The sequence below is a fragment of the Amblyraja radiata genome, chromosome 19, assembly GCF_010909765.2.
Source record: "Amblyraja radiata isolate CabotCenter1 chromosome 19, sAmbRad1.1.pri, whole genome shotgun sequence".
NCBI classification, from domain to species: Eukaryota; Metazoa; Chordata; class Chondrichthyes; order Rajiformes; family Rajidae; genus Amblyraja; species Amblyraja radiata.
Genome location: NC_045974.1, coordinates 13,936,481 through 13,961,749, shown reverse-complemented (window position 1 = coordinate 13,961,749; position 25,269 = coordinate 13,936,481). Strand labels below are relative to the sequence as shown.

Sequence of the window (25,269 nt, the reverse complement as noted above, 5' to 3'; positions counted from 1 at the left end):
AACTTGATGTGGTTCTGAAAATCGAAGTAACTAATTGATGTGAGAGAAGGAACTCTCTGTAAAACAGCAAATGCAACTTAAGTTCAACACAGGAACATCAGAGAGCCAAAAATAACAGGTCTAAATTGATGGTCGTGCCAGGTTATAAGAGATCACACCCAAATAATACTGGTCCAGCAATCCAACAGATTTTCAGTGGGGCATATTCAAAGGAATTGCGCATACAATAATATTATCCTACATTAAAAAGATGTGGATGGGCAGCAGGATTAGTTCTGAACTGTTCTGGCAAGGAGTTGAAATTGTCTCCGTGAGATAGTCTGTCTTGGTGATGCAGACTTTTCTGTCACTTTTGTGTCACCTGGCACTTCTTCAAAGTAATTTAGAATTCTCATCCAGATCAATATTCATGCCTCGTCTAATCAAGTAAATGGATTTTCTAACCGTTATCTCATTGCTGTTTGTGGCTGCATCTTGCATGGCACTTGGCTGCTAGTCAAAAGTGCTTCACTTCTCGCTCTGCAAATTACTTTGAAGTAACAAATTTGTGAACGGTTGCTATAGAAAATGCATCCCAGGTTAATTGTGGCCATTAAAGTAACAGCAATAAGTGGTGGGTTAATGGAGCAGATTATGAGTCAAAATGAACGAGGTTAGAGAGGCAAGTAAAGGTTCAGTGGAAAGGAAGGGTATTGCAAAGGTCAGGTAGCATCTCTGGAGAAAGAGGATGGGTGACGTTTCGAACTACAGGATATAGAGGAGGAACGTGTGAGGGCCTCATCTGTGATGGAAGAGGACACCCCCATTCCCTAAAGAACGAGGACATCCCGGATGGCCTGGTATGGAACCCTCATCTCAGGACCAGGTGCAGCGGAGATGGAGAAAATGTGAGTAGGGGATAGAGTCTTTGTAGGAGGCAGGGTGAGAAGAGGTGTAATCCAGACAGCTGTGGGAGTCGGTGAATTTGTAATAGACATCCATCGATAGTCTATATCCTGTAAGGGAGACAGTGAGATCAAGAAAGGGCAGGGAGGTGTCGGAGATGATCCAAGTGAAGGCCGAGGAGAAGTTCTCACAAAGCCTGGAATCACCTCTCACCTATCACCAAAGCTGGGAATGCAAGAATGTCTAGTACAGGTAATTGGTGCAGCAACTAACCATGGCAGGATAACGCTGGCTGTGTCTTAATACTAGAAACAAAAACTTTTTCCCAAATACTGTCTTGGATTTTTTTTTCTGTCTATAGACAAAGAGGGGAAGTCTCTTTGACTTGGTAGATTCCGAATACAGACGTACAACTTTACAGTGCTGGTTCATATGGTAAATATTATATACCTGTAGATATTAAAATAATATATCATTACACAATAACTAACAAATAGCAACATCTTATCCCCTTTCTCCCATATTTTCTCTTTTTCAAACATCTTTGTATTTTTTTCTATTTTCCAATTGCCTTCCCCCTTTTCATCAATCTGGGTGGGAAATGAATACAGAATTATGCTACAGTTACATAAGACATTAGTGAGGCTGAACTTGGGTGTATTGTGTTAAGTTTTGGTCACCCTGCTGATGGAAAGATGGCATTAAATTGGAAAGAGTGCAGAGAAGATTTACGAGGCTGTTGCTAGGACTCGAGGGGCTGAGGTACAGGGAGAGTTTTGGCAGGCTAGGACTTTATTCCTTGGAGCGCAGAAAACTGAAGGATAGTCCAATAGAGGTGCATAAAATCATGAAGGGAATAGATGGGGTATATGCACAGAGTGTTTTTCCCAAGGTAGAGGACTCAAGAACTAGAAGGCATAGGTTTAAGGTAACAGGGGAAAGATTTAATAGGAATCTGAGGGGTAATTTTTTGTCACAAACTATTTGTCCCAGGAATCAGTAGGTTAACCTATGATGAGCGTTTGTCGGCACTGGGCCTCTACTCATTGGAGTTTAGAAGAATGGGGGGATCTCATTGAAACATACAGAATAGTGAAAGGCTAGGATAGAGTGGATGTGGAGAGGATGTTTCCACTAGTGGGAGAGTCTAGGACTAGAGGTCATAGCCGCAGATTTAAAGGATGTTATTTTAGGAAGGAGATGAGGAGAAATCTCTTTAGTCAGAGGGTGATGAATCTGTTGAATTCTTTGCCACAGAAGGCTGGGGTGGCCAAGTCAGTGGATAATTTTAAGGCAGGGATAGATAGATTCTTGATTGATACAGGTGTCAGAGGCTCTGGGGAGCAGTCAGGGGAAGGAGGGTAGGAGGGAGAGAAAGATCAGCCATGATTGAGTAGACTTGATGGGCCGAATGGCCTAATTTGACTCCTATTCCTTATGACCTTATGAGAATATATTAGGTATATGGAACGCGCTGCCAGAGGAAGTAGTTGAGGCAGGTACAATTACGCAATTCAAAATATATTTACAGAGGAATAGGGTTAAGAGGGAAGATCGACACAAAATGCTGGAGTAACTAAGCAGAAGGACCAGAGAAGTGTAACTCAGCGGACCAGTCTGAAGAAGGGTTCCGACCCAAAACTACACCTATTCCTTTTCTCCAGAGATGCTGCCTGACCCCCTGAATTACTTCAACATTTTGTGTCTATCTTTGGTATAAACCAGCATCCGGTTCCTTCCGACACAAGGGTTCAGAGGGATATGGGCCAAACGCAGGCAAACAGGACTAGATAAGATGGGTTATCTTGGATGGAATGGAAGATCAGGGCTGAAGGGCTGCATAACTCTACGACTCTTCTGAAATGTATGATTATTTTGGGGCTGCAGGTTCCACAGGCACTGACAGCCTGAGACCAGAGAATAAGTATTAGTTCTTTGAGCTGTGAAAATCGTCAGAGAAGAATCTGATTCTGTCCTTCACCCTTAATGCTGGGAGATGCCACTAACTGCCTTCTGTTCTACTATGCTTATGATTGGGGTACGTCTTGGCATGTGATGAATGACCTGAAGACCTCTGGTTTGTGCAGGGAGTGTTGATTGACCAGGTTCAGCTGCCTTATGGTTGAGCACTATACCGAACAAGGTGATTTTGATTCAATGAGCATCAATGAAGCTCAATATCATGATCGCCATTTTAGAAGGTGAGGGAGCTGAGCTGTGTGAATACAGAGCTTCATAAGGGCATAAGTGATAGGAGCAGAATTAGGTCATTCGGCCCATTAAGTATACTCCCCATTCAATCATGGCTGACCTATCTCTCCATTCTCCTGCCTTCTCCCCATAACCCCTGACACCCATACTGTTCAAGAATCTATCTATCTCTGCCTTAAAAATATCCATTGACTTGGCGTCCACAGCATTCTGTGGCAATGAATTCCACAGATTCACGACCCTCTGTCTAAAGAAATTCCTCCCCATCTCCTTTCTAAAGGAACTTCCTTTAATTCTGAGACTATGACCACCGGTCCTAGACTCTCCCACTAGTGGAAACATCCTCTACACATCCACTCTAACCAGGCCAATCAATATTGCTGTCGCAGACACATTAAAAGAGCTCAACTGATACAATTTTAAAGGCTGTGTCAACTTCGTTTGGCTATTCTGTGATTTTACCCACTGGAAAAACTGGATGGATGGAAGTTTAGCTTAGGATACCTTGAGGTCACAGGTAGCTGTGCCTCAGGAAGCTCCAAGTGGTGGTAATTTGTGGTAACCCCAAGTTCCCAAACTCCTTGAGCTGAACAGCACAGCAGGGACAACAGGGCACCTGGCAACAAAACAATCTATCTCCTTCCCCAAGGAGAGTTGTTAAACTGCTTCAGTCCCTACCGAATGCTGTCTGTGTGGAGTTTGCACATTCTTCCTGTGATCGTGTGGATTTGCACGGGTGTTCTACTTTTATCCCACAACCCAAAGATGCGTTGGTAGATTATTTCGCTATTATGAATTTTCACGCGGTGTAAGCTAATGGCAACAAAATAGTTCAAGCAGTGGGGATGATGGACATGTGTGAGTGAATATTTTGCATGGGCACAGGGAAGTAAACAGAGGGGGGAATGGAACTGATGGGAAAGTTCTATTGCGAGCCAGCATGGATGCCATGGGCTGAATGGCCCCCTGTTGTGTTGTGATGTAGACTTCCTATCGAGTCCACATCACAAGATTAGAATAGCCAGAGCTGAACAGACCTCTCGACTATTTGCATGCAATGCCGTCTTATGCATCTTGTGTGCAGTGGTGGAAAGATTGGTGGAAACAGGGCCGCGACGTGAATGCTCTTTCCTTAAGATAATATAAGAGGACCCGAAACTGAGAAGGAGGATGAATTAGAGTGATTGAAATGTCAAAACATGTGGAGAAAGAAATGAAGAGAGAGAATGATTGAAGCGGATAGAGCAAAAATGTAGGATGGTGTTTTTTGAAATTCCCTACAATTCACATTGTAGGGATGAGCCCACGTGTCTGAGAGCCTGTTTCCTGTGCAAGAAAGTTTGAATGGTGATTATTAGCAATTACCACATTCTTAAACCTATCGGTCACTTGATTTAGCTTTCACTGGTGAGTTTAGTGCACCATCAATGGACACTTGCAAGAACGCAAAAATAAGGTTGACAGGAAGCTACTGCTTATGTAAGTCTGTCTCTTCATCCCATTACGAGCTAATATGAATGCTACAGTTGTATGTTAATCAGACTCCCATTTCTTAACAAAGCTTGGGTTCATAATTCACTTGAAGGCAGACACAAAAAGTTGGAGTAACTCTGCGGGTCAGGCAGCATCTCTGGAGAAAAGGAATAGGTGAAGTTTTGGGTTGAGACCCTTCTTCAATTGGCAGTCGGGGACTCTCACTCATTGATTCCCTCATTCAATGATTGTATTCTTGACTGCTCTGTTTGAAGTGGTTTGATCAACAAAGCAATGGGCAATAGTTAAACACTACAATTCTGCCTGAAAAAGGACACGAAGTGCTAGAGTAGCTCAGCGGGTCAGGCCGCATCTCTGGAGAACACGGATAGATGTCGGCAGGTCGGGACCCTTCGTAGGACTCATTGTAGGTGGGGGAGTGGGGGAAGATGTCAAATGTCCTTGTTTCCACAATTCTGTCTCACATGTATTAGACCTGCATTGATTGACTACTTTTGTTCAAGAGATCTTCTGAAGTAACATTTGATTTGATAAAATTACCAGACATTGTTTGATATAATTAGTCTGCTTGGTTCTTCTAGGTTGGGGACAGCGTTCGCTTATTATGGGCTTGTCCTAACCAGCTCGGAGCTCTTGGAAAACAATGCAGTCTGTGGCTCTTCTGAAAATGCGAATCTGTATAATTCACTGGAGACCTGCCACTGTAAAATGTTTGAAGCCGCAGACTACCAGACCATGATCATCAGCACTTTAGGAGAATTCTTGTGTAAGAATAAGCTCTTGGTTTATATATATTGTTTTAAAGTTTAACTATTACTTACCCTTTCTGTTGGTGGTGATGGTGATGATGGTTTACTGTCACATGTACCAGGTACAGTGAAATTCTTTGTTTTGCATACAAAACACAAAGTATGCAAAGAGTCGCCACATACAGGGCGCCGACAAAGATAGAAAAGTATTCAACGTGATCCCGATGGACTCTCTTCGTTCATGGCGCCCCCTCCCCCAAGCCGGGTCCCTCTTCGTTCATGCCGCCCCCCCCTCCCCCCATCACCACTCCGGGTCCTACTCATTGTTCTACCAACTGCCCCCCACCCCTGAACTTTGTGTTGAGTTACGTGTATGTTCAACGCTAAAGGACTGGCTGCTATACCTGATATTTTCAATATATAAAATATCATACTTGCGCAGATTTACCTGGCTGAAATAATAAGCCAAAAATCTATGCACTTTGCATGAAATATTTGAAACAGGAGTAGAAATTGAATGCATTCATAGAAATTCATTACAAGTTACACCGTCGTGACTTCTGATCTGACTTGGAATTACAGAAAATATCTGTTTTTTTCTAGTGAAGAAACTTGCTCTGCATTTGTGTATGCTAACATAGGTGTACACACATATGTACGTGTTTCTTATTGTGTGTTTGCAAGTGTATACATACTTTTGTGCATAAATGTGCTTGTAAGTGTGTGTGTGTCGTATATTTATGCATATTTGCTCGCCCTTGGAGTCATAGAGCTATACAGCACAGAAACAGGCCCTTCAGCCCATTATGTCCATGCTGACAAATTTGGCACTCTGGGCTAGTCCCATTACCCTGCATTTGGCCCAAAAACCCCTTAACACTTCCGTTCGATACATCTGTCCAAATGTCTTCTGAATGTCGTAATTACGTTCCCTTCCATAGCTTCCTCTGGCAGTTCATTCCAGATACGGGCTACCCTCTGAGTGAAAAGGTTGCCCATGGATTGGTTTATGAAAGTAGAGTATTCCAATCAATAAAAAAAAACTTCCCCTTGAATTCAAAAATATTCTTGGCCATTGGCACAATAAACAAAATAAATTTGCCTGATATTCAACATTTATTAATGGATAATTGATACACAATGGCAGTAATTCAGCCCATTGTCTCCATACAAATAAGAGCGAGCCAACTATCCTACTCCCCCAACGTTTTCCTAGGACATCGCAAATTCTTTCTTTTTACATAGTTGTTCAGCTCTTTTTGAACACCTCAAAATAATCTGCCTTTATTAATATTGCTGGCAGCACATTCCAGGCACTAATACTTGTGTAATTTTTTTTTTATCCTTCTGCTATTTTTTATTTTTAATCTAGTTCTTGATCTCTGCAATTGGCCACAATTTTTCTGTATCTACTCTGCCTGTATCTTTGTTGTTTTAAACAGCAGAGTTTATGCTTCATGCACCCTTGTGATGCACTAACAGCCAAACTATGGAACAACCTAAACTATGGGGTGGCAGAATAGCAGGACAGTAGAGATGCTGCCTTAATGTGACAGAGACCGGTTTCGAACCTGACCACGGGTGCTGTTTGTACGGAGTTTGTACGTTCTCCCGATGACCGCATGGGTTTTCTCTGGCTGCCCTGGCTTTCCTCCCACACTCCAAAGTCGTACAGGTTTGAAGGTTAATTGGCTTTGGTAAAATTGTATATTGTCCCTAGAGTATAGGATAGTGCTAGTGTCCAGGGTGATTGCTGGTCTGTACGGACTCGATGTGCCGAAGGGCCTGTTTCCGCACTGTACCACCAAAGTCAAAAGTCTACAGAACCTTGATTTTCTTCATCCCACTCCCATGCAAACTCATCAGTGCAATTAACTCAAGTTATGCAGCACAGGTATCCAAATGATTTCACATATTCATATATCAACATCAAAGCTAATACCACAGCACAGGATTAAGATCATGTTGCCCATACAGGCTGTGCAGACTCCTTAATTGGTGTGATAATTATCCTCTTTGACCCATTCCTCTCCGCAATTTCCTTTTAAATATTTTAAAATATTTGTGACCCTTCTCATTAATAAGATGCTGGGTGTAGATTTTCAACTTGCCTCTCAGGTGTAAGTTTAGAAGCTGGAGCTGTGAACAGGAGCCAGGAATAAAAACCCACCCGATGTTTGTTGCCATGGAGACAATGGGTGGCTCGTCTGCAATGCTTGCTTGAGGCCCAGCAGGTTGAAAACCTCAGACAATACCTTCACCGTGTTGTCATATTGGGGCCTCCACCTCCCGATAAACATTTGCCATCGTTTTATGCCCTCTGTTTACTGTTTTACGAGGATGTTGCCAGGACTAGAGGGTCTGAGCTATAGGGAGAGGTTGAGTAAGCTGGGACTCTATTCCTTGGTGCACAGGAGGATGAGGCATGATCTTAATGAGGTGTATAAAATCATGAGAGGAATACATCGGGTAGAGTCTCTTGCCCAGAGTAGGTGAATCGAGGACCAGAGGACACAGGTTTAGGGCGAAGGGGAAAAGATTTAATAGGAATTTGAGGGGTAACGTTTTCACACAATGTATGGAACAAGCCGCCAGAATAGGTAGTTGAGGCAGGTACTATCCCAGCATTTAAGAAACAGTTAGACAGATACATGGATAGGACAGGTTTGGAGGGACATGGCAGGTGGGACTAGTGTAGTTGGGACTTGTTGGCCAGTGTGGGCAAGTTGGGCCGAAGGGCCTGTTTCCACAATATATCACTCTATGACTATGACCCGTTGATCAATATAAATATGGATTTCTCAAACTGCCACAAGAAAAAACACTTTGATAGAATTTTGTACTTTAGGGGTACAGCATGGAAACAGACCCTTCAGCCCATCGAATCCACGCTGAGCAGCCATCACACCACGCACTAACACGATTTACAATTTACAATTTGCAGAAGCCAATTAACCATTAAACCCGTATATCTTTGGAGTGTGGGAGAAAACCCACGTGGTCACAGGGAGAACGTATAACCTCCGTACAGTCAGGATCGAACCTGGGTCTCTGGCATTGTAAGGCAGCAGCTCTACTGCTGCACCACTGTGCCATATCCCAGCCTATTTGACAATCCTCAACCATTTTCGTACCCTTTCTCTGGAAGGAATGAGTATGTGGGTGAGGTATTGAAAAGCTATCTCATGGCCAAAGTCAACATTTACTGGGCAAATTCCAGCACATTTGACGGGCACACATGTAGAATCTATAATAGACACATAAATCTGGAGTAACTCAGAGGGACAGCCAGCATCTCTGGAGATAAGGAATGGGTGACCGTTCAGATCAAGACCCTTCTTCAGACTGGTTAGGGATAAGGGAAACGAGAGATATAGACAATGATGTAGAGAGATAAAGAACAATGAATGAAAGATGCAAAAAAGGAACAATGATGCATTGAGCAAAGGTGTTCAGCGAAACGATTGCCCTGTCTACGTTTGGTCTCGCCGATGTATAAGATTCCGATGTAGAATCTATAACTTTAGTTGTCTGTCAGAAAGTTTATGCATTACGTTTTTTCTCGACTATTATTGTTTCCTCAGACAGTTTTTCAAGTGGAGTCAATTGAATTATTCTTTGTTCTAAAAATGGGGTTTTTTTTTCCACAGTTGTTCCGTTTAGTCCTTTCGTCATTGAAACGTTGGGAAGATGCCGCAGTTTGGCATTAACGATGGGAGCCTCAGGTTTCTTCTTTCTGCTCCTCAACATCTGCACCAGCAGGTAGAATGGCTAACGGCCACCACTCATGGAAAATATCCTGCAACATCTCTTAGGGGCGGAGGACTTAGTATTTTTTCAAGATGGACACAAAATGATGGAGTAACTCAGCGGGACAGGCAGCATCTCTGGAGAGAAGGAATGGGTGATGTTTCGGGTCGAGACCCTCTTCTTCAGACTAGTTAGGGACAAGGGGAACGAGAGATATAGATGGTGACGTGGAGAGATAAAGTGCATCGAATGAAAGATATGTAAAAAAAGTAATGATGATAAAGGAAACAGGCCATTGTTCGCTGTTTGTTGGGTGAAAGCGAGAAGCTGATGCGACTTTGGTGGGGAAGGGATAGAGAGAGAGTGAATGCCGGGGTTACTTGAAGTTAGACAAAACAATATTCATACCACTGGGCTGTAAGCTGTCCAAGCGAAATATGAGGTGCTGTTCCTCCAATTTGCCTTTAGCCTCACACGGACAATGGAGGAGGCCCAGGACAGAAAGGTCTGTGTGGGAATGGGGATAGCAACCGGGAGATCAGGTAGGTGCAGGTGGACTGAGCGATGGTGTTCAGCGAAACTATTGCCTAGCCGACGTTTGGTCTCGCCGTATTTATTCAACATCCATTAGCATGCTGAATACAAATGGCTTTATAAAAATAACATTTGTGGCCCTTTCTCTCCCTTCCATCAATATCTTAGTTCCACTACATGCCTCCTCATACTGCCTTCACTCTATCCATTGCCTGCCTCACCCATTTAAACCTTTCTTTATCTGCATCTATCACTCGCCCTGAATCCTTGCGGTCCACATGCCTATGTTTTACCTGTAATTCTTTTCTAAGCTGTACCAGTCCAATACCCACAATCCCTTCCTTCAGCATACCTGCCCTGTACCCAAAATCCCTTTCTTTGCCCTACCTGTCACTTCACCCTATAACCCTTCCTTTGCCATAAGGTCATAAGGAATAGGAGTAGAATTTGGCCATTCGATCCATCAAGTCTAGTCCTCCATTCAATCATGGCTGATCTACCTCATCCTCCTAACCCCATTCTGCTGCCTTCTCCCCATGAGAAGGCCGTGTGTGTTCTTGCCCAAAATGTGTCCTGACTCGGTGCTGCCGCCATGACAACGGGGTCTTCAAGGCCAAATTAAGACTCTACATTTTTACGAACTTTGAATCTTGAAGCATAGAAGATGTACCGGAAAAGTGGTGACTCTTGTATACTGCTTCAGTGTAATCTACTATTCTAACACTCTTGTACTTAAGCATAATTGTGCTTATGTATATCAGTGCACCTATTCTTTATTCATCATCCGTTCCTACTCTGTATCTACTGTTTCGCTGTAACTCCTTCCTGCACTGTACATACTTCCTTTACCATAATTCCTTCCCTCGCCACTCCTGTCCATTACCTACCGACCCTTCCTTCTTCACACTTGTCCACTATTATTCTTTACGCTAGCTGCCTCTTATCCAGATTCCCCTCCTTCTCCACTAATTCCCCGACCTTCATCACTAATCTCTCCATTTCTGGTGCAAGGTAACATTATTTTAAAACTGCTCATCACATTGCTGCCTGGCGGTACTTGTAGTGTAAACATTTGCTGTTGCCTTTCCTGCATAACAATGATGCCATTACACCAAAATTATATAAAGGGAAGGTAATGGCTTTGGGGTTTTCCTGAACCCAGATATTAGACTATCTAAAATCATATTTGTTTTTCACTCTTAGGGCTCTGTTGACCGCTTTGCTTTTTATTCTCCGAGCCCTCGTGTCTGCTAACTTCATCATCATCTACATCTACACAGCAGAGGTAGGTGAAGGCTACTGTAAATGGAAATATCACACCAGCTTCAACCTTTGGCTCAGTGAGGGAGGGGTGAATATTCTCCTCACCCATGTTCATTCTCATTATATGCTGGAAAAAATATGCCGGGCCTCAAAAGTAATCTACCAATTGTATTTTATAACACTTTTTGGGCTTGTTCTCCAGTTTTCCAAGATGTTCCTGCTGCTGCAGTGGAAGCAGTGAGGGTTGCACCTCGGAGCAGTTTAAAAACTCAGTTGAATATTTCTCCCTCTCCCTCTCCCTCTGGATAGCAGTAACACGATCGGTCCGAGTCAGCATGGATTTACAAAGGGGAAATCATGCTTGACTAATCTTCCAGAATTTTTTTAAGATGTAACTAGGAAAATGGACAAGGGAGAGCCAGTGGATGTAGTGTACCTGGACTTTCAGAAAGCATTTGATAAGGTCCCACATAGGAGAATAGTGGGCAAAATTAGGGCACATGGTATTGGGGGTAGAGTGCTGACATGGATAGAGAAGTGGTTGGCAGACAGGAAACAAAGAGTAGGGATTAACGGGTCCCTTTCAGAATGGCAGGCAGTGACTAGTGGGGTACCGCAAGGCTCGGTGCTGGGACCGCAGCTATTTACAATATACATCAATGATTTGGATGAATGGATTCAAAGTAACATTAGCAAATTTGCAGTTGACACAAAGCTGGGTGGCAGTGTGAACTGTGAGGAGGATGCTATGAGAATGCAGGGTGACTTGGACAGGTTGGAGGAGTGGGCAGATGCATGGCAGATGAAGTTTAATGTGTATAAATGTGAGGTTATCCACTTTGGTAGCAAAAACAGGAAGGCAGATTACTATCTAAATGGCATCGTTAGGAAAAGGGGAAGTACAACGGGATCTGGGGGTCCTTGTACATCAGTCTATGAAAGTAAGCATGCAGGTACAGCAGGCAGTGAAGAACTTAACAGTGAGGAACAGTGAGGAATCAAATATAGGAGCAAAGAGATCCTTCTGCAGTTGTACAAAACCCTAGTGAGACCACACCTGGAGTATTGTGTGCAGTTTTGGTCCCCTAATTTGAGGAAGGACATTCTTGCTATTTTGGGAGTGCAGCCTAGGTTTACAAGGTTAATTCCCGGGATGGCGGGACTGTCAAATGCTGAGAGAATGGAGCAGCTGGGCTTGTACACTTTGGAATGTAAAAGGATGACAGGGGATCTTATTGAAACATATAAGATTATTAAGGGTTTGGACACTCTAGAGGCAGGAAACATGTTCCCGATGTTGGGGGAATCCAGAACCAGGGGCCACAGTTTAAGAATAAGGAGTAAGCCATTTAGAATGGAGACACTTTTTCTGACAGAGAGTGGTGAGTCTGTGGAATTCTCTGCCTCAGAGGGCGGTGGAGGCAGGTTCTCTGGATGCTTTCAAGGGAGAGCTAGGTAGGTCTCTTAAAAATAGCAGAGTCAGGGGATATGGGGAGAATGCAGGAACGGGGTACTGATTGGGGATGATCAGCCATGATCACATTGAATGGCGGTGCTGGCTGGAAGGGCCAAATGGCCTACTCCTGCACCTATTGTCTATTGGCTATTGTCTATTGTCTACTTCTTTATATCTTTCTGTCTCTCGGAATCTATCTCCGTCACTGCATCGCCAGATCTCTTTCTATCTACGTCTGAGACTAATTTTGTGCATTTTACCTTTCATCTGAATTCCTGAAGTCTGCAAGATGTAAGGGAGCCTTTGGATTAATGAACTGAACCCGACCCTCTGGCAATAGTTGCGTATTCATCTTACTTAAGTTCTTCTGGCTGACTCTCCCTTTTGCTACGCATCTAACAAGAGGTTATAAGGTTGGGATGGGTACCACTCCACCTTGTTCTTGGTTGAGAATTTAATATAGATGTAACAAGAGGAAACCATGTGACTCTGTAGGATGACTGGACTCCTTTGTGTCAATTAATGACAAGCAACTCTTTGTGTTAAGAAGATGTGGTAAGTCCCTTTTTTCACGTTGATGCAGGGACTGAAGCAACAACAAGGAGAAACTGGACTGATTTTGAGAAGGTTCATTCCTCCCACACTGCCAATTTACACCACCCTCCTCACAGAATAATTTGTTTAGTTTAGAGATACAGCGCAGAAACAGGCTCCACCAGCCCACCGAGTCCGCGCCGACCAGCGATCTCCGCACACTAACACTATCCTATACACACACACTAGGCACAATTTGCAATTTTTACCGAAGCCAATTAACCTACAAACCTGTACATCTTTGGCGTGTTGGTGGAAACCAGAGCATCTGGAGAAAACCCATGCAGGTTATGGGGAGAACCTGCAAGTTCCATACAGACAGCACCCATGGTCAGGATCAAAGTCTGGTCTCTGGCACTGTAAGGCAGTAACTCTACCGCTGTGCCACCTTGTCATTATAAAGAGATTATAATAATGAGGTCTGACAAAGAAAAGAGAATCTAAAAATCTGGTTTTGCATTCACAGCATTCACGGATTTGGGGAAAGCATAAGTGGTTTAGAGAGGGTACACAAAATTGCTGGGGAAACTCAGCGGGTGCAGCAGCATCTATGGAGTGAAGGAAATAGGCGACGTTTCGGGCCGAAACCCTTCTTCAGACTGATGGGGGGTGGGGAAAGAAAGAAGGAAAAAGGGAGGAGGAGGAGGAGCCCGAGGGCGGGCGGATGGGAGGGTGGGAGGAGACAGCTAGAGGGTGAAGGAAGGGGAGGAGACAGCACGGGCTAGCCAAATTGGGAGAATTCAATGTTGATGCCATAAGGACGCAAGGACCCCAGACGGAATATGAGGTGCTGTTCCTCCAATTTCCGCTGTTGCTCACTCTGGCAATGGAGGAGACCCAGGACAGAGAGGTCGGATTGGGAATGGGAGGGGGAGTTGAAGTGCTGAGCCACCGGGAGGTCAGGTAGGTTATTGCGGACTGAGCGGAGGTGTTCGGCGAAACGGTCGCCCAACCTACGCTTGGTCTCACCGATGTAAATCAGCTGACATCTAGAGCAGCGGATGCAGTAGATGAGGTTGGAGGAGATACAGGTGAACCTTTGTCGCACCTGGAACGACTGCTTGGGACCTTGAATGGAGTCGAGGGGGGAGGTGAAGGGACAGGTGTTGCATTTCTTGCGGTTGCAACGGAAAGTGCCCGGGGAGGGGGTGGTGCGGGAGGGAAGGGAAGAATTGACGAGGGAGTTGCGGAGGGAGCGGTCTTTGCGGAAGGCAGACATGGGGAGAGATGGGAAGATGTGGCGAGTGGTGGGGTCACGTTGGAGGTGGCGGAAATGGCGGAGGATTATGTGTTGTATTTGCCGGCTGGTGGGGTGAAAGGTGAGGACCAGAGGGACTCTGCCCTTGTTGCGTGTGCGGGGATGGGGAGAGAGAGCAGTATTACGGGGTATGGATGAGACCCTGGTGTGAGCCTCATCTATGGTGGCGGAGGGGAATCCCCGTTCCCTGAAGAACGAGGACATTTCCGATGCCCTGGTATGAAATCTCATCCTGGGAACAGATGCGGCGTAGGCGGAGGAATTGGGAGTAGGGGATGGAGTCTTTACAGGGGGCAGGGTGGGAAGACGTGTAGTCCAGATAGCCATGTGAGTCAGTGGGTTTGTAATGTATGTCGGTCAGGAGTCTGTCCCCTGCGATGGAGATGGTGAGGTCAAGGAATGGTAGGGAAGTGTCGGAAATCGTCCAGGTGTATTGGAGTGCCGGATGGAAGTTGGTGGTGAAGTGGATGAAGTCAGTCAGTTGTGTGTGGGTGCAGGAGGTGGCACCAAAGCAGTCGTCAATGTAGCGGAGGTAGAGGTCGGGGATGGGGCCCTGGTACGCATCGAACAAGGATTGTTCAACGTACCCGACAAAGAGGCAGGCGTAGCTGGGGCCCATGCGTGTGCCCATAGCTACGCCTTGTGTTTGGAGGAAATGGGAGGAGTCAAATGTAAAGTTATTGAGGGTGAGGACCAACTCCGCTAAGCGGAGGAGAGTGTCAGTGGCTGGGTATAGGTTGCTCCTCTGGTCAAGGAAGAACCGGAGGGCTCTGAGGCCATCCTGGTGGGGGATGGAGGTGTAGAGTGACCGGACATCCATGGTGAAGATGAGGGGGTGAGGGCCCAGAGAGTGGAATGCGTGGAGGCGGCGGAGAGTGTCTGAGGTGTCTAGAACATAGGTGGGGAGGGATTTGACCAAGGGGGATAGGATGGAGTCAAGGTATGTGGAGATGAGTTCGGTGGGGCACGAACACGCAGAGACAATGGGTCTGCCGGGAGAGCCGGGTTTGTGGATTTTGGGGAGAAGGTAAAAACGGGCCGTGCGGGGCTGGGGAACGATGAGTTTGGAGGCTTGGTCAGGTAGGGCGTGGGAATTGATGAAGTCGGTGATGGTGCTAGAAATGGTGGCCTGGTGCTCGTCAGTGGGGTCATGGTCCAAGGGTAAGTAGGAGGAGGTGTCCGAGAGTTGGCGCGTGGCCTCAGCTTTGTAGAGATCGACGCGCCAGACTACCACGGCACCTCCCTTGTTGGCTGGTTTGATGACCCAGTCTGGGTTTTTGCGGAGTGATTCGATGGCAGTGCGTTCAGAGGGGGAAAGATTGGAGTGAGACAGGGGAGTGGAGAAGTTGAGGCGGTTGACGTCGCGGCGGCAGTTCTGAATGAAGAGTTCCAGAGCCGGGACTTTCTGAGGGGGGTTCCACGAGGAGGGGGTGCGTTGGAGACGGGAAAAGGGGTCATCATTAGGGGGCGAGGACTCCTTCCCATGGAAGTGCGCTGTGAGGCGGAGACGACGGTAGAAGCTCTCCAAGTCATGGTGGGCGCGGAACTCATTGAGATGGGGACGGAGGGGGACAAAGGTGAGACCTCTGCTGAGGACAGACCGTTGGGTGGGGGAGAGGGGGAGGTCGGGGGGGATGGTGAACACCCGGCAGGGGTGGGAGTTGGGGCCAGAGGAAGGCAGGTGGGTAGACTGGGGACGGGGCGATGTGGGGGGTGGGGGTTGTGGGTGTTCGAGGGGTGGTGGGTGGTCAGGGGGTGGGGGGGAGAGAGGGCTGTAAGGTGGGTGGGGAAGAGCGGGTGTGACATGGTTGGGGGGGGATGGGGGAGGGTCAGTGGAGCAGCCACTGAGGTTAGCACAGCTGGGCAGACGGGCGCTAGGACCCGGAGGAATTAAGTCCAGAAGAGTGGGAGTAAGCAGAGAGAGAGAATCTGTACACCCAATGGATAGTTGGAATCTGAAATGCATTTCCCGAGGGAGTGGTGGAGATAAGATAACTTCTTATCATCAAGTTTAGGAATTATGTAGACGAGCACTTGAATCACAACACATTAAAGGCTCCAGAACAAGTGCTGATAAATGAGATGAGTACATCAATATAGAATTGAAGGTTGGCATGAACATGGTGGGCTACAGATCCTGTTTCTATGCTGTGCGACCCTCCAATTACTGAGTAGGAAGGAACTGCAGGTGCTGGTTTAAATCGAAGGTAGACACAAAATGCTGGAGTAACTCAGCAGGACAGGCAGCATCTCTGGAAAGAAGGAATGGGTAACGTTTCTGGTTGAGACTCTTCAGTCTGAAACGTCACCCATTCCTTCTTTCCAGAGATGCTGCCTGTCCTGCTGAGTTACTCCAGCATTTTGTGTCTACCCTCTATAATTGCTGATCCTTCTGGCCAAAAGGCAGTTCTGAAGTGAGTTGCAGTAGTCCAGTCGGGAGGAGATGAAGGCATGGATGAGTCTTTCAGCAGCAGGAGGTGTGAGAGAGGGTCTGAGTTTGGCGATGTTGCGGAGATGAAAGAAGGAGGTTTTAATGACATGGCGGATGTGAGGCTCAAGGGAGAGGGTGGAATCAAAGATCACGCCAAGGTTGCGGGCCTGGGTAGATGGGGAGACAGTGGTGCCGTCGATGGTGAGAGTGGGGTTATTGATTTTGCTGAGTGTGGCTTTGGAGCCTATGAGGAGGAATTCTGTCTTATCGCTGTTGAGTTTGAGGAAATTATGTTGCATCCAGGTTTTTATAGCTGACAAACAGGAGTTGATATGGGAGAGGGGGGGATTGTGGGGGGATTTGGTGCCGAGGTAGATCTGGGTGTCATCAGCGTAACAGTGGAAGTCCAGGTTGAAGTGGCGGAGTATCTGACCAAGGGGGAGGATGTAGATGATGAAGAGGAGGGGGCCGAGCACGGAGCCTTGGGGAACGCCTTGAGTGACTGCGGCTGTAGCAGAGGTGTGGTTGTGGAGAGAGATGAAGTGGGATCTGTTGGAAAGGTAGGAACGGAGCCAGCTGAGTGCAGAGCCTTCAATGCCGAGGTCTTTGAGTCTGGTGAGCAGGATGTTATGGTTCACTGTATCGAAGGCTGCGCTCAGGTCGAAGAGGATGAGGATGTTGAGGGAACCAGAGGTGAGGAGGTCGTTGAGGACTTTGAAGTAATTTTTTAGAAAACCTGCCTTGGTTGTTATAATATGGTGCCTTATTTGTCACATGTACGGAGGTACAGTGAAATTCATTTCTGTATACAGTTCAGTACAAGTAGCAATAGACAATAGACAATAGGTGCAGGAGTAGGCCATTCGGCCCTTCGAGCCAGCACCGCCATTCAATGTGATCATGGCTGATCATCCACAATCAGTACCCTGTTCCTGCCTTCTCCCCACATCCCCTGACTCCGCTATCTTTAAGAGCCCTATCAAGCTCTCTCTTGAAAGTATGCAGCGAACCGGAACCGGCCTCCACCGCCCTATGAGGCAGAGAATTCCACAGACTCACGACTATCTGTGTGAAAAAGTGTGTCCGAGTCTCCATTCCAATTGCCTTACCCCTTATTCTTAAACTGTGGCCCTTGGTTCTAAACTCCGCCAACATCGGGAACATGTTTCCTGCCTCTAGAGTGTCCAAACCCTTAATAATCTTATATGTTTCAATAAGATCCCCTCTCATCCTTTTAAATTCCAAAGTATACAAGCCCAGCCACTCCATTCTCTCAGCATATGACAGTCCCGCCATCCCAGGAATTAACCTTGTAAACCTACACTGCACTCCCTCAATAGCAAGAATGTTCTTCCTCAAATTAGGGGAACAAAACTGCACACGATACTCCAGGTGTGGTCTCACTAGGGCCCTATACAACTGTAGAAGGGCCTCTTTGCTCCTATACTCAACTCCTCTTGCTATGAAGGCCAACATCCATTCGCTTTCTTCACTGCCTGCACCACCTGCATGCTTACTTTCATTGACTGATGAACAAGGACCCCCAGATCCGTTGTACTTCCATAAGTACTTCACTATACATAAGCACAATTAATTACATATTAGATAAACATCTCAAATACAGTACAAGTGCATAGCAGTAGTACACTGGGTCGGTGTACAGAGTCGCCAGTTTGGCGCCATTTTCAAGTCCCAGTTGTTGTAAGTGCAGGGATCTTGATCTGACCAAGAAGGCCCGTTGGCCTGGCGGCATTGCAGGGTTGGCCTGGCCAAGCGTAGCCAATGGTGTCCTCCGTCGCTGCTCCAACGCTGTAGGCCGTGTCCAGCCCTTGGCCTTATCCAAGTGGCTTCCTTCTCCAACTGTGGTTCAGCTAACGGACTTCCCTTAACGGATGGCTGGCCCTAACTGAATGTGATAGCATCTGACATTGGCCTCTGATCTTTGAATACAGAGCAGCCCTAGTAATGTGAACCTTCTCAGACTTGAATGTCATTGAAGATGAATTGATGCTGGGGAGAACAGGTGATCATAGGCCAGAAAAAAGAGGGTCTCATTTTAACTCTGTCTGTTGTATTGTGGCTGGGCCTCTTGTACTCTGCAAGTTCTTTAATAAATGTCATTCCAGTGATTCTGGACCGCTATTTCAGCACATACGCAGCAATGAAAATGAATAAATCATCAGATATAGCATTATTAATTAATTAATGGTTGCAATAATTACCTAAGGAATCCCCACAGAACCGAAGATAAATATCAAGGACAGTCTCTTTTGCAGTTTTGATTGCATCGATTGAAAGAAACAACAGGAAAATAGACCCTTTGCCCCAACCCCCCTAAGCCCCTCCCCATCCACTCCCAGTCCACACCAACCATCAATCACCCGTTCAAACTAGTTCTGTATAAACCCACTTTCTCATCGACTACCTGCACACCAGGGTAATTCACAGAGGTTAACGAACCTTCAAACCTGCACATCTTTGGCATGTGGGAAGAGACAGGAACACCCGGAGAAAACCCATGTAGTTACAGGGAGAACATGTAAACTCTCCACAGACAGCACCCAAGCCCAGGATCGAACCAGGGTCTCTGGCCTTGTGAGGCAGCAGCTTTACCAGCTGCACCACTGTGTAGTTTAATTTCACCTAAGGTACTGTAGGAAATGTTAGCAAAATTGATATTAAGGCACAAGCTTATATAAGACTATTCTTAAAAAAAAATCAACATGATGGTTACCTAAACACAATAGAGAATAGTGCAGGAAGGAACTGCAGATGCTTTTTTACACCAAAAATAGACACACAATGCCGGAGTAAATTAGCAAGTCAGTTAGCATCGCTGGAGGAAAGGAATAGGTGACGTTTCAGATCAAGTCCCTTCGTCAGACTGAGTCAGGTGAGAGGAAAACTGGAGGTATGAAAACATACAAAGAACAAATGAATGAAAGGTATGAAAAGGACAAATCAAAGCCAGCACCGATGATCAAGGAAAGGTAGAGTCCACAATGGTCCATTGTTGGCTGTGGAAAAGATGGTAACAAAGGGATAAGAACAGTGAAACTTCATGGATAACAGTGATGGTAGCGGTGGTTCGCAGGAACAGGGAGTGAGCGTTTAGTCCCTTGAACCTGTTCTATGGTTCATGATTGTTCTATATCTTGCATTTGTGTTCTTCTACATCCTTTGATAACCTACCCTGTTAAGCCTTCACTCTCTAAATATGTTTTCAAATTGCTCCATTGATCTACCCCTCTGTAGTGCAAAGTTCCAAATTTCTACTACCCTTTACATGAAGGAACGTTTCCAAATTTAATCTCTGAACAACATGGCTCCAGTTTTGTTTTGATCACTTATAATGGATTTGCCCACCAGTGGAAATCTTCCAATCTGCCTCATTGCCACCATTGCACTTTTCTATCTGCACTTTCCCTGTAACTATTAAAAACCTGTATTCTAAACATTGTTTATTTGATCATTTATATGATATGTCAGCATAGAGTGTAAAATAATGTTTCTTGGTACACTGATAATAATAAACCAATACCAACATCAAATAATGTATCTCTATAAAATTGTTAACTGAATGATGTGTACAAGCCTTGGAGATGCAGAAAGCAGATGTTGCAGGGTGCAAAACAGAGATAAAATATAATGATGCATTTTTAAACTGCTTTTGATTTAGACAACCCTAATTTGATCAACCTTCATTGCAATGCATATTCCAGGATTGATAAGAATTTGGTGGTTTTTAATTTTTAAATATTGTTATTAACCATATATAACAATTACAGCACGGAAACAGGCCATCTCGACCCTTCTAGTCCGTGCCGAACACCTAATCTCCCCTAGTCCCATATACCTGCGCTCAGACCATAACCCTCCATTCCTTTCCCATCCATATAACTATCCAATTTCTTTTTAAATGATAAAAACGAACCTGCCTCCACCACCTTCACTGGAAGCTCATTCCACACAGCTACCACTCTCTGAGTAAAGAAGTTCCCCCTCATGTTCCCCCTAAACTTCAGTCCCTTAATTCTCAAGTCATGTCCCCTTGTTTGACTTTGTTGGCTTATCGTTGCCAATGAATCATTGATTCCCTTTTTGCCTTATATTACCTAGTTATACAACTACAGAAGGGAACTATTTGGTCCGTGCCAGCTCCCAAGACAGCAATCCCATCAGTCCCATTATCCTTTTGCTTGTTTCCCAGTAGCCATGTAGCTTATTCTCCCTCACATCCTCATCAACTCTCTTTGATTTTTCTGCCACTTACCAACATTCACCAGTAAAAGTGGACAATGAATCTACAAGCACATCCTTGAGATGGGGAAGGAAACAAGTGCACTCAGGGGAAACCCACGCAGTCATAAGGAGAACGTGCAACCTCCACACTGACAGCTTACGAGGTCAGGATCAGACTTAGAGCTAAGAGGCAGCACCAATAATTGCTGTCCATAGTTCTGTCAAGTGGATGGATGCAAAATACTCGATTTGCTCAGGGGGTCAGGCAGCATCTCTGGAGAAAAGGAATAGGTAGCGTTTCAGGTCAAGACCCTTCTTCAGACTGGCCTGGGTAGGAAGGACCAGCTGTGCGGACTAGCATCTTTTGTTCCTTCCTACACATTCTGTCAGGTACTTGGGAATGCCCCAAATTTACTCCATAATGTCACCTTTAACACCAATTGATCTGGACCCTTAAGTGGAAACTTAAACAGTGGCATCTCATGTTCTTTGTAATGATGGGTTAGTTGGAGTCATGTGTACCAATATGAGAAGGGAAACTTTGTCTTGTGTGTTATCCAGTCAAACCATACCAGACATGACTGCAATTAAGCCATATACAAGAATAGCAGGTTGTGCAAATAGAAAAATAACCAGAGTGCAACATATAATGTTACAGCTGCAGAGAATGTGCAAACAAAAAAAACCAACAAAGTAGGTTGAGAGATCGGGACTCGGCTCTTAGCTTATGAGGGGTCCGTTCAGTAATGTAATAACAGCAGGGCAGAAGCTGTTCCTGAATCTGGCGGTATGTACTTTCAACCTTCGTATCCTCTGCCCGTTGGGAGAGAGAAGATGCAATGAGGAAATGTCTACCATTTCCTCTCTTAAACTAGATGGAGCGTATAAATGTATTTTTCTACAGAACACACCACTGACTGTTACTTCTTTCTGCATTCTAGGTCTATCCCACGAATATCCGTTCCTTAGGACTGGGCTCCTGCAGTTCAATGGCTCGTATTGGAGCGATGATCGCACCCTTTATTGCTCAGGTGAGCTGCATATTTTTCTGTCTTCGCTTTTTGAAAGGCCCATGGTAAAAACAACGATTAATTTGACTGGCTTAAATTTCGAAAGGGCCTGTCCCACCTGGGCAACATTTTAGGCGACAGCGTGAAAAGAGGTTGTTGTGTCGTGGTCGGGTCGTGACGCGTGGTGACACGTGGCGACGCATGTAGTGACGCGCGGTGTCTCCCTACTGCCCCAGGATTTGGGAATGTTCAAAATCCTTGCGCGACATCTGCGTGTCTTATCATGTCATGTGCCCTTTCACACGATGATGTACGGTCATTGCCTCTGCTAATTTATTGTGCGTCACCATGCGTCACTATGCGACGACGATGCGTCATGATGCGAGCCCCAGATGACGCAACCTGTCCCATTTTGCCGTATCGTATTGCGGATGAACGTACATTGTCGCCTGTGAGGTCACAGGCGCTGTTCTATGCTGTCGTATCCTGTCGCAGGCCGTCCTATGGCGAAGCTTGATGACGCAAAACTTTAAATGTGGCCTCACCAATGTCTTACACAAATATAACACGTCCTTCCAACGTCTATAACTCAATACTCTGACAGATGAAGGTCAATGTGGTGAAAGCCTTCTTGACCCTATCTACCTGTGATGTCCTGGTTACCTTGCACTAAACATTATACCCTTTATCCTGTATCTGTACACTGTGGATGGTTTGATTGGAATCATGTGTAGTCTTTTTGCTGACTGTATAGCGCGCAACAAAATGTATTTTACTGTATCTCAGTACACATGACAATAATAAACCAATGAATCATGAAACTAAATGAAACTAGTTACTCTTCATGCTGCCTGAATGCTTACACTCAGACGTTATTGACCGGAGAGTGCAATGCCACTAATTTGTAATGTTTTGCCCATGCAGGTCCTACTGGCCACGTGGCCCATCATAGCCCTGTGCCTCTTCAGTGGAGTGTGCCTTATTTGTTCTGTGTTGGCCTTCACCCTTCCAATTGAAACCAAAGGACGGGCAATGCAGGTCAGTTCTAATCAGCTTCCTGATATGTCCATTGTCACTTGGCCGAGGTGGAATGATTAAAAGCTGGCAACTCTAAATGGCTTGAATTTAAGGAACGCATTGAAAAAGGAGAGGTGCAGCATTGGAGCAATTTACAGAGTCAGGTTGACAGTCAAAGGATGATTGAGATTGATGAACACACAATTGAGAATGCTTAAAGAGATGATCAATTGAAAACTCAGGAAGATTGATGAGCACGGAAGCAATAAATGAATTGAGTCAGAGACTCACAGAGGGATAGAGAATGGAAACAGGCATCAACCACCTGCTAATCCTATGATAATCGGATTTGTGAATATCTCTACATTCTCATCAACAACCCCCTAGATCCTACCACTAACCTACCAACTAGTGACAATTTACAGTGGCCAATGAACGTACCCATCTGCACGTCTCTGGGATGTGGGAGGAAACCACAGCATCGGGAGGAAGCCCACGTGGACACAGGAAGAAGATGCAAACTCCACATAGGCAGCACTTGAGGAGAGGCTTGAACCTAAATCTCAGGCACTGTGAGGCAGTGGTTCTACTAGCTGCACCTCTGTGCTGCCCATTGGTACGGGTTAAGATTCTGGCAGCAAAGTTAGTTCATAAGGCGAGACACAAAATGCTGGAGTAACTCAATGGGGCAGGCAGCATCTCTGGAGAAAAGGAATATTCATTTTCTCCAGAGATGCTGCCTGCCCCACTGAGCTACTCCAGCATTTTGTGTCTATCTTCAGTGTAAATCAGATTCTGCAGTTCCTTCTTATACATTGTTTACGAGGGTGCAAGGTGGAAGCGTTGGAATAGTTAAGCATCGGGGTGGCACGGTGGCGCAGCGGTAGAGTTGCTGCCTTACAGCGAATGCAGCGCCAGGAGACCCGGGTTCGATCCCGGCTAGGGGCGCTGTCTGTACGGAGTTTGTACGTTCTCCCCGTGACCTGCGTGGGTTTTCTCCGAGATCTTCGGTTTCCTCCTACACTCCAAAGACGTACAGGTTTGTAGGTTAATTGGCTTGGTAAATGTAAAAATTGTCCCTAGTGTGTGTAGGATAGTGTTATTGTGCAGGGATCACTGGTCGGCACGGACCCGGTGGTCCGAAGGACCTGTTTCCACGCTGTATCTCTAAACTAAACTAAAACTGAACTAAATAGATAAGATAGATAGATAGATAAATACTTTATTAATCCCCTTATTCAGGGGAAATTCTGATGTCCTTGCAGCACACTACTAAAAATACAACACAGTATTCATAAAGAGATTCAACACCAAAACATCCCCCCACAGTGATTCCCACTGTGGGGGAAGGCACAAAGTCCAGTCCCCATCCTCTTGTCCACCCATAGTCGGGCCTATTGAGGCCTCCACAAATAGAAGTAACAAGAGCACAGATGTGGGTTCAGCCATAGATGAGATAAGACTGGAGTGGAGACAAGCCTTGAAAACTGTGCTGACTGTTTTTGGAAAGGTCCCCAACAAAGATCTTATTAATTTTTTCTGCATTTAGCAAGGTTCTATGGAAAAATATTGCAAGTTTGCAATAAATTGGTGCCATCTTTAATAACTCTTTTCATTGATGTTACAGGAGATCAAACCATCCTCTGATGAAGAATGAATGCAGTCCTGGAGTTTGTGAGTGTTGGACCAGAGGAAACCTAAACTTTATTCTTGGCACTTTTTAAGAAGAACTTCACCAGTAAGAGGTCAAGTAATTTGCTGGATTGTAGGTACGGTGTGGTACTGGTGTACCAGGAATCACATACACGACTTTGACAGCAATCCATCTCTTTCACGTCCTTCAAACTTCTGTTACCGTGCGTGGCCTTTGACAGATCAAGGACATTGCAAGAGGCTGCAATCATCGAGGAATGTGTTCCATTGTCTGCACTCAGGAATTAACTTTGTACTGCAAAATTTGGGATAAAATAAAAACAAAGAAAAGAAGAAAAATCTGAGAAACAAAATTATTTCTACTTCCTTAAAGTGGCATCTCGACAGGTGGATGAGTAAAGACTAGCACCATGTGCAAGGAGGAAGTCAAGGACGTTCTCCCTCCCAGCTCTGTTGTGCCTTCACTTTTGTGTTCCAATAGCTTCAGGTCAGCCATTTACCAAGACTCATGGCTTATCTTCTTCCATCTCAGCTCCATTCTCTTGCACTGGCCTTGGTATACCGAGATCTATCGACCTCCATTTTGAATGAACTAATTGACTTTTTTTACGCAAATGGTGGTGGGTGTATAGAACGAGCTACCAAGGAGGTAGTTGAGGCAGGTACAATCGCAATGTTTAAGAAGCATTTAGACAGGTGCATGGACAGCATAGGTTTAGAGG

At 45.4% G+C, this 25,269-nt stretch overlaps 1 protein-coding gene across 2 annotated transcripts in view; it reads left to right on the top strand.

Annotated features, from left to right (window-relative positions):
* The window catches only part of svopl (SVOP like), a 106,582-nt gene extending 81,702 nt beyond the window's left edge, over window positions 1-24,880 (top strand). For both annotated transcript variants that reach the window (XM_033037727.1, XM_033037728.1), the window contains exons 10-16: window positions 1,247-1,320; window positions 5,172-5,356; window positions 8,990-9,101; window positions 10,827-10,908; window positions 21,809-21,898; window positions 22,802-22,915; window positions 24,522-24,880. In XM_033037727.1, the coding sequence (XP_032893618.1) occupies window positions 1,247-1,320; window positions 5,172-5,356; window positions 8,990-9,101; window positions 10,827-10,908; window positions 21,809-21,898; window positions 22,802-22,915; window positions 24,522-24,551 (687 nt within the window). In that variant the 3' untranslated portion in view covers window positions 24,552-24,880. The remainder of the gene's footprint in view (window positions 1-1,246; window positions 1,321-5,171; window positions 5,357-8,989; window positions 9,102-10,826; window positions 10,909-21,808; window positions 21,899-22,801; window positions 22,916-24,521) is intronic.
* The last annotated feature ends 389 nt before the right edge of the window (window positions 24,881-25,269 follow it).